We start from the raw sequence: 10,527 nt of genomic DNA on the forward strand, positions 1-10,527 counted from the left end.
CACTTACATACAACAGTAAAAATTATTTGACAGTTTTGAATTTGCGCGTATAGAAAAAAATCAACACGTTTTAGTGACATGGTTGCTGGTACCTATACCAAAAATAGTTCCGCCTCTACCAATAACAACCACGGTACATGTACCAAACAGTCGCCAAAAATCGCCTATTATAAAATTTAGAAATTCTGGTGCTTTTGTGCATGCATTCTGATATGGGATCTAATTTTATGCAGCTATCCCGTGAATTAGGTATTTCGACAGAAAATTCAACATTTTTAGTAAATGAAGAGGAAATTTTTTATATTTTTGATACTCCTTATTTAATGAAAGCAACTCGTAATAATTTATTAAAATATAATTTTAAATTTGATAATAAAGTTGCTTCATAAAATCATATAATCCAATTTTATAATAGAGATTCTAAACAATGAATAAAAATGGCTCCTCATCTAACAAAATATCATATTGAACCAAATTCCTTTCAACGAATGAAAGTAAAATATGCTGTCCAAATATTTAGCAATCGGGTAGCTGCAGGTATATGCACGCAAATGTCGTTTGGTTTTCTTCCAAGTGAAGCAGTTGGCATAATAGAACTTATTGAAAAATTAGATAAATTATTTGATATTATAAATCCATTTGCTTTAAATAATCCAAAAGAATATGGAGAAATTTATACTGGTAGTGAGAAACAAAAAGAGTTCTTAGAGAAAATGTTACATCTTTTCAAATATATTACAATAATTAATGCCAACGGTTCACGTGTTAATGTAAATATTAAATGTTTTCAGTGCTGGCAGATTACAATTAATAGTATAATGCAGTTATGGGATAAAAAATTAAAATTTTTAAATTTTCCTTATCTTCGAACACGAAGAATTAATCAAAATTGTGTCGAAAATTTCTTTGATACTATTATGCAACAAGGTGGTAATTCTCTGAATCCGACATCGATTCAATTTATGCGTGCCTTTAAAAAATTACTCAGTATTAAATTTCTACAGCATTCTGAATCTCAAAATTGTGCTCATGATAATTACCAAATGTTAAATTTTATTAAGAAGCCGTGTTCAAGTAAATGTTTAAATCAAACTATTCCACTTTTGCCACGTAAAATTTTAGATATCCCAAACCATGATTACTATTCCATGGATCTGCCAGAGGAGAATGCGTTTACATATGTGTGTGGATGTTTGATTAAAAAGTGTATGGAAATTCATTCCTGTAATACATGTATATTATATGTAAATGAAAATAACGCTGTTTTAGAGGACACTATATTATATTGTTCTTTTCGAGCTTATTCTAATGAAGAAAATAATTTATATGGCAATTTAAACATACCAAATAGCAATTTTTGTTTTTAAATCCATCAATTAGAAGAATTATTTGTAAAAAATTTTGAAAATAATTGTTTTAAAAGAAATATTGGCAATTATCTTTTTTATTTAGTGCAAACTATACTTTTTGAATTGCTATGCCAAGATTTTTTTTACTAATTTTTTGATAAAATTATTTTTACGTACGTGTATATATTTTACATTAACACAGCATAATAAATCATGCAAAAGCATTAGTAAGAAAAATAGGAAACTTCTAAATGTGAAACATTTATAAATCTTAATATTAAGTATACAGTCTTATAGCCTGTCTTATATATGTTAAATTTATATATACAGTCTTATTTTCATAATAAAAAGTGTGATTGCGCTTTAAATGAAATATTAATATTTATAACATTTGCTTTATATATATCATACATTAACATTATTAACAACTTGATCTTATATATACATAATTTTTTATTAAAATTAATTTATTTTACATGTAGTAATATACTAAAAAGAGAGCAAAAATGAAGAAAAAGTGAAAAAAAAGTTCAGATGGCAGTACTGTTATACTCGCTGATTTCGCGCATGCGTACTCCATTTTATGTTACACAAACATCAAAGGTGCCGACAGAGAGTTGTGCTATTGTATATACTGTGATATTACTTCTATAACAACTGTGGAACGCTAGCGAATTTTAAGCAACACTTACTGTAAACGCATTTTAATTAAGCGAAGAACTGTAGTGACATTGGTGCAACTGAACTTAAGACGTTTCAATAAATAGAATCTTATATAATACAAATTTAAACAATTAAAAAATGCGTAAAAAGATTTAAAACCTAGAACATTAGGTTTGTTCTTCTTGCTTACACTTCGTACACTATCGTGTAAAGTGTACACTTTGGCGTTCTTTTTGTCGGAAATGACGTAGAGTTGTGCGATTACACTGGATTACACGCTGTTCGTCTTGAAAAGTGGATCACACTTTTATGACGAATTTTACACTGGTTTACACGAGCCTGAGAGGTGGTGTACGCAGTGTAAAGTTACACTAAGAGGTTATAGTTTCCCACGATTGCTTCCTAATTTTATTTTTTACAATGGAAGAAGTCGTATAAGTGCCTAAAACGGCAATAGTATTTCGAAATGCCGATGAATCAATAATTATTGATGAAGAAGGTTACATAACATGCCAAACCGACAGTATGTATACATTTTTAATTGTTTTATTTACATATGTGTTTTGTTAATTGTATGTATACATTTTTAATTGTTTTATTTACATGTGTATCATGTTAATTTGTAGGTGGGCTAACTTTTAAAATACACACTTCCGAAATAGATTTGAATGGTCCACCCATTACATGTACTGTGGATAACGAAAAAGTTTTAATAGTATTAACATCTACACACAGAACAATAGACACACCGGACACTAACATTTCCAATCAAGAAAATCAGAAGCCAAACGTCATTCAACACAATTTTGAAATTTTTACATGAAATGATGCGAATACCAAATTATTTTTATCACTCTACAAGGAGAAGAAAGAATTAGTTGGTTCTAGAAGAATTAAAAATTTTAAAGAAATGTGGAAGCGTATAAGCGACGAGATGAGAAACTCGGGATACGACGTGACTCCTATACAAGTGGAAAATAAATGGAAGACTTTAGAAAGACAATATAAAAAAGTTATTTCCAATAATAATAAGACAGGAAGAGGGCGGATTACCTGTAGTTACCAAACGTTTACGTATAGCTAAAATTGAAATAATAATAAATCATAATAAATTGATGCTTTATTTTTACTTACATGCTTTTACAGGGAACTGACAGAAATTTTGGGAAAGAGCCACAAAATAGTTCCACTTGCTGTGGCGGGTCCGGAAATAAGAGTAATGGTCCGAAATAGTATATCAGATCTCAGGACTTTATTGAATAACAGGTTTGTTTCGTAAATACTAATATCATCTATGAATTGTGATTTAAGTATATTTATTATTGCATATTTTGAAAATTGTTCATATATTTTCATATATTATCATTAATTTTTGGAAATTAATTTTATTTTTTAACTTTAGTGCGCCGATTTTAATGCCAGTATCGACAACAATTGTATTACCAACCACATCAAACGTAGAAAGAAGAGAGGAACCTGAAGATATGCCTGTGGCTGATGAAAGTGAAGTAGTAACCGTACCTGAAAATGCCAACCTCGTTGCTGTTGCTAAAAAAAGAATCGCTACTGGAACAACGGCAAAGGCATTGCAACAGTGCCAAAAAGAGATGCAAGAATACAGAAAGACACTCGAAAAACGCGATAAAAATCAAGATAAAATGTTATCACAAATCCTGGAAACCTATAAATCAATAAAAGATAGACAAGAAGAACATTTGACCGCAATAGAAAACCACAGAAAGGAAACTATTCAACAAAGACAACGAAGAAACGACTTATTGGAAGAAAAAAAAATTCATTGAAAGAATTTTTAAATTTATTTTTAAAAAATTAACCAGTGTGACGTGGCGACTCTTCTTTTCAGTAAATTTAGCCGACGATTATATTATTTTATTCCATTTATTTTCCACTTGTATTGCAGTCACGTCATATCCTTAGTTTTTCATTTCGTTACTTATGCGTTTCCACATTTCTTGTACAGTGTTGAAAACAGCTTTGTATTATATTTGTGAAGTTTATTGTTTATTGTTGATTTAATGGAACAATTTAATAAAAGAATTTTTATATTAATATGAAATAAGGATTTTTATTGAAAACACATTTATTATTTATAATTCACAAATAATATAATATATAAGGCCTTTAAAAGATAAATTTACATAATTCTTATTTAAATAGAATGTACAATAATTGAGACATTTATTGTGCTGCGAGTTGTCTACATATTTCATCTCTAAGTTCTCGTCCCTGTTGATTATCCTGCGGTATTGCATTATCTCCAACCATATTAATCAGTGCATTTACAGCATCAGGATCAGGTTGATTTTCATCGGGAGGTGGTTCAAATAACTGTAAATCATTAGCATTCGCCATATTGTGCAAAACACAACATGCATGCACAACCTGAACCATTCGAACAATGTCTCGTAACTTAAAATGGTACAATTGACGAAATCGCTGTTTCAGATTACCAAATGCATTTTCGATAATAACTCGACATGAACTCAATCTTTGGTTAAAATTGATTTGAGCTCGTGTCAAATGTCCGTTATCTCTATACGAAACAATCAACCGTTGTAAACAGGGATACGCACTATCTCCAATTGCGCGCTCCATCCATTCTTCATGGCCCTCCCTGGTCCATGCTAGCAATATAGAAGGTAAGAAATGGAGGACACACCAGCGCTTCCCGTCGAAGACCCGGTGGCGCTGCCTCGCCAACACCCGGCGTTCCACGCCACCACGAAGTCAGCGCTCCTCGCCACGAAGCCGGCGCTCTTAGCCAAAACGCCGGCGCTTACCGCCAAGGATCCGGCGTCTTCCGCCACAATGCCAGCGCTCTACGCCACTACTCCACATCTCTCAGCGAGATTCCGACGTGACCTCATCCTTGTCCGGGGTGGTACGCCAAAATCCCAACAATAGGCCGCCGAGGAATATACGCATCCTGACGGACGTCCCTCTGCCTCGAAGCGACATTCGGCGCCCGAACTCCGGTGCTGCACTCCCTAAGTCCGGCGCCAAACGCCATCGTTCCGGTACTAAACACCGCGGCCAGGGAAAGGCCGATTCCGACGTCAAAGGTCTCGCCTACGGGACTATAGCCGAAGGAGACGTCTCGAAAGGTGACCCCTCCAACCTCAGTTCCTGATACTACCATATCAGAACTGGAGTTGGACCTGCATCCATCGTCGCCAATTAGCCTCTCCTCGACCGACGGGAGCCCGAAATGACCTTGGACATCTCGTTGTTTAACGTCGGTCATCAGCAGTACTCTGCCTAGATCGACCCGGACGATCGAGATACAGAATGAGGAGTGGAAAAATCGAGACCAGGAGAAGACCACGGAAGATCTATAAGCAGTTCCTTGCAAGGAGACGCAAGACCAGGAAAAAAAACCCGGAAACGTGGGGGCCAGCGACTACGTTCCTATTGATTTTTCTCGTAAAATGTAGCTCGCTCCTCCCATCGGGCGATGCGGCTTAGCCAATGGCAAGAGAGATATGCCGGGGAAGTACCGGAGACAATCTGTTCTTGGTAGAGATTGCGACGGTTAAGTCCCGGAGAGATGACTTCTTAGTAGTGATAGCGGCGTTCCTTTGATGACTCATCGCCGGGCGCTTCGACTTTCCTTATCGTATTCTTAGTAGCGATAGCGGTGCTTCTTTGGTGACTCATCGCTATGCGGCTTGCAACGGGCCTTGCAGGTTGCAACGTGTTATTGGCTGGTAATGTTAGTCTTCATATTTGTCGTTAGTCGGTAAGGTAATTTCCTACTTAATCATCTGTAGTTGGTAAGTCAAGTTCCTGTTTTATCATTGGTCGGTAATGTCAATTTTTATAACGTCGTCGGTCGGTAAGGTAGTAGTTCCGTCTTTAACGGCGGTGATCGGTATTGAGGGATTCGTTTGTGTTATATGCTGCTCAGTAAAGTATCGCCTAAAGAATAGTTCTACATATTCGTGGCTGTATGAAGTGTGTAAAACACTCAGGGGTTGGAGCGTACGACGGGTATAGTATAATTAGGGGTTATGTATATACAATGTGTACGGTGCCTAGGGGCTCGCAAGTATAAATGGTGCAGCGTATACAGGGGCATTAGTAGCATGCAATGCGTACGGTGTTTCAGGGGTTAGAACATACATTCGTTGTCTGATTTAGGCGCGCTTATTCTCTAACTTTTATGTTTCCTAACGAATGATCCGGAGCAAAGCACCCTTGTTAATTATGCTTTTTATGATAAAAATATTATTTAAAAGTGCGTTGCTACTCCCGTTGTCATTTGTGAGAAGACATGTTTTAACTTATAAGTAATTATATGTGAGATTAAATATTTGTTAATACCGGTCTTTCATGTAGGTTAGAGATTGTCATGACTAATATGTTAAAGAATAAAATTTTGAAAAAGATTGAGACTTTGAAATTTGTCTGGACGTTACAATGGAGACCTTTTCGAAGGCCGAATCGGGGGTGTCGGTTAGGATCATTGGTTGCTTAGTTTTTACGCGAACCGATTTCTTTAATTGACACGCGCGGCAGTTTTTGACGAAATTTTGAACATCAGTTTTTATACCGCTCCAAGTGTAGCGTTTTTTAATCCTATTGTAAGTTTTGGTGATGCCCTTGTGTCCTGCTACCGCGGAACAATGATTTTCGGCGAGAATTTGTTCCCTTTGGTCCTTCCCAGGGACCGTTATGTCATTCGTACAAATAAATATTCTTATGTCGATTTCGTCTAGTATTTTAATTAAGAGGTTATATATCGTATTCCAATCTACTTGTCAACGTTGCCTTTACTGATCGAGATCGATTGCAAGCCCAATTCTCGGATAACGTCTAGTAGCGAGTGTATTGCTTCTTTTATTATTTCTTTTTCGGTGACGCCGGAGATTCTTTCCTTTACCGCGAGTGAAATTACGCGTCGGGTGTCCTCGCGACTTACCCTTGCACTGCCCAAAGCTGCATCTCTGGTCATCGGTAAGGAGTTCGCTACTTGCAATATTTGGGCTCCCTTGTCGATCGGTGTTCCTTGTTGCGTTATGAAAATGACAAGGTTTTCTTTCCGGGTCGCGAAATTGTCCGGGATATTTATCACGCGGGGCCTCACGGCGGCCCGTGGAATGAAAGGACTGTTTACGTTTTTGAATAACTCCTCGCTACTGGAACTAAAGTTGCTATCGGTTTCGTTTTTTGAGTCGCTGTCCTCGCTGGAACTAGGGGGCGAGTTTGTTTCCTCTGATTTTGAATTATCGGGGGTCGGTGAGGGACGCTGTTCGCCGCAATCCAGCTTGTTTGTGATTCGTGGAGTTTTTGCGCCGCGCTTCTTCTTGGCGGTGAATAGGGATTCATTGGAGTCGGACAATCTTTGTATTTGTGAGAGAGGGAGGACTCGTTCGATTTCGGGTATAGGATCTGGGGTAGGATTTCGCGAGAGGGCGTCTGCATTGGCGTTTATTTTCCCTGCTTTGTATAATACCTCATACTCGTATTCTAATAGTTTTAGACGCCATCGGACAAGACGGGAAGATGGGTCTTTTACTGAATGTAGCCACACCAAAGGTTTGTGATCCGTGACCAATTTGAACTTCTTACCGTATATGTAAGGCCTAAAGAAATTTACGCTGTAAACTGTTGCTAATAGTTCTTTTTCTATAGTCTAATAGTTTCGCTCGGCCTTATTTAGTAACCTGGAGATGTAAGCTATAGGAAGGTCTTTTCCAATCGGCCCTTGACTCAGGACACCGCCTATTGCGTATCCGGATGCGTCGGTAGTTATAACGAAAGGTTTCGTAAAATCCGGATACTGTAGTATCGGTTCTTTGCACAATGCATCGCGGAGGTGCGTAAAGGCTGTCTCCTGTTCCTTATGCCAAACAAAGGTCTCATCCTTTTTCAGCAGATCGGTAAGCGGGCGCGCTATCTTCGAGAAATTAGGTATGAACCTCCGGTAGTATCCCGCTAGCCCGAGAAATTGTTTGATATTCTTCGGGTCCTTAGGGCGGGGAAAACTCTGAACCGCGGTTATCTTTTTAGGATCGGGTTTCACTCCAGTTTCGCTTATGACATGTCCCAGGTACGTGACTTCTTTACGGAGGAACTCGCACTTGTCGGGCTGGAGTCGCAGTCTTGCCTTTCTAAGTCGTTCCGCCAATTTGTGGAACTTTATTTCGTGCTCTCGCAGTGAGCTGGAATATAATACAATATCATCAAGGTACACAAATAGTTCGGCGCCTTGAAGTCCGGTGAGTACCTGGTCCATGAGTCTTTGGAATGTCGCGGGGGCGTTTTTGAGCCCAAACGGCATTCTCTTAAATTCATAGTGCCCGTACGGTGTGGAAAACGCCGTTTTATGGGCGTGTGTTTTATCCATTTTGATTTGATGGAAACCCGATGCTAAATCGAATACGCTAAAGTACTTCGCGCTTCCTAGTTGATCGAGGATTTCCACTATGTTCGGTAGAGGGTACGCGTCCCCGATCGTTTTTTCATTCAGCACCCGATAATCTATTACCATGCGCCAGCGTTTGTTACCTTTCGAGTCCGGTTTCTTTGGCACGATCCACAAGGGGGAGTTGTACGGTGAAGTGGATGGTTGAATGACATCGTTCTCGATGAGTTCTTGTACTTGTTTATTAATTTCCTCCTTGTGCATCGGCGGAAATCGGTATTGTTTCGTGTGGACCGCTAATTCGTCGGTTGTCGGAATTGTATGTGTAGTGACGTCTGTGGAGTGTAATTTATCGGTGGGGAGACGGAACAAATCGTTGTAGACGTTTATGAGATTATGTACGTGTTTAGTCTCCTCCGCATTTAAGTGTTCAAGCCGCAGCAGTGTTTTTATTTCTTCGGGACGAGATTGTGTATTTTGTCGGGTCAACGCTGCGACGTGTTGAGGTTTTGTTGTTATGTTTTATGAGATTGGTCCCCAGATGCCCTAGGGTTAAGGGACCGTCCTCAGTGTTTATGTGACCCGTGCGTTGGAATTTTAGGTTAAGGAGGGTGCTTTTATGACCCTTGAGATAGGATAAAGGATCCTCGAGGTTCTGTGGACAAGATTTGGAAATTTTCTCGATCTCTTGTAATCTTACTCTAGGTAAGTACAATTCGTGGTCCTTGTCGCTTATGTTAACGGCTTTCATATATACTGTGCCGTTACGATTAGTGACGATGGCATCTCCTAAGTAGATGTCTTCGTTCACATGAATTCGCGGAATATATCCTATGCTGATCTCGGGATTGCTGACTTGGAGCGAAACGGTGGCCCGCGATTTAGCCGGGATTTTTACCGTCTGAGCATCGTTAAAAGGGATTTGCGTTTGCTGCCACACGATGCAGCGCTTGGAATAATCTATCTTAGACGCGTCGCGTAAGAATTCGAATCCTAGAATTCCGCCTTGGGAAATTGGAAAGTCGTCTGGGACTAAGTGAAGGTCGATCCTGTGACCGAGGTATTTTATACTTGTCGCTCCGAGCGTTTCGATTTTATCGCTTGTAATTCCTCTAAAGAAAATAGTTATGCTTTTATCGATAACGCAATCGGGGCTTAGTTGGCCTTGTTTAACCAAGTTGGGTGCCGCACCAGTATCTATCATGAAATTTGTGTTGCGTGCTAAACCGTCCGCGGCAATGGAAACGGTGGGCGCGTGCGAAAAATCGTTCGGAGTTAGCATGGCGATTCTGGTTTCTCCAGGGCTTGCTCCGCGTTTATTAGTCGTATTGGACGATCTGTTTCCCGAGACGTTCCCGCTCGAGCCTCGTCCTTGGGCCTCGAGGGGTGAGGGGAGTTTCCCTGACGTGAGTTATTGTATTGTCTTTTCCGGCACTCCTCTATTTCGTGTCCCGGATTTTTACAGTACCTACAGTATTTGTTGTTACTGGTTCGTTCGTGTCTATTGTTCTCGGGACCCCCTCGGTTGGCGTCTTCCGTTCTGTAAGTGTTTGTCGGTCTCTGTCACTGTGTACTATTATAGGCTTTTGGAAACGGCGCGTTACTGTACCGTGCTTGTTCGACGCGCGGCGAGTACTCGGCTCGAGTCCATCTGTTGTTAGAAGATCGTTCCGTGTTTATTTTTATGGGCGTCGAGTGGGCTAAAGACCTTTCGTTCAAGTATACATTACGTTCGTATGAACGGCGCGGAGTTTCGAATCTTTCGTTGTCTAGTTCCGATCTTTTCGCAAGAATTTTGACGTGTGAAAAAGCTAGAAACGGGTCGCGATAGTGTTCTTGTCTCAATTGTATCCTATAGGCGAGTGGCAAGTCCCTCGCAGAAAGATCGTGCTGTTAAGGCGTCGATTTCGTTTACTGATCCGACGGATAGCATTCCTTGCGCTCGGCGTTCCGCGTCCGTTATAGAAGATCGCAAGTCTTTTACGCGGCTTATGAAATCAAGGATATGCTCGTTTGGTTTAAGGTAAATTGTGCTCAGCTCCCCGCGATACTGATCGATGGTTTTCGGGGATCCGAAGGCTCCATTCAGGAGGTCGGCAAGTTGAGTTATCGTTTCGCACTCTTCGT

At 39.4% G+C, this 10,527-nt stretch overlaps 1 protein-coding gene across 1 annotated transcript; it reads left to right on the forward strand.

Annotated features, from left to right (window-relative positions):
• Positions 1 to 2,860: 2,860 nt before the first annotated feature.
• Positions 2,861 to 3,814, forward strand: LOC146721969 (uncharacterized). Its single transcript, XM_085485714.1, has 3 exons — positions 2,861 to 3,080; positions 3,159 to 3,278; positions 3,415 to 3,814. Exons 1-3 carry the CDS (start codon positions 2,923 to 2,925, stop codon positions 3,812 to 3,814), a joined length of 678 nt encoding a protein of 225 aa, XP_085341840.1. The 5' UTR covers positions 2,861 to 2,922.
• Positions 3,815 to 10,527: the final 6,713 nt, after the last annotated feature.

Source organism: Nylanderia fulva, unplaced genomic scaffold (genome assembly GCF_048542155.1).
Source record: "Nylanderia fulva isolate GAGA-0341 unplaced genomic scaffold, ASM4854215v1 Scaffold39, whole genome shotgun sequence".
In the NCBI taxonomy this organism is placed as follows: Eukaryota; Metazoa; Arthropoda; class Insecta; order Hymenoptera; family Formicidae; genus Nylanderia; species Nylanderia fulva.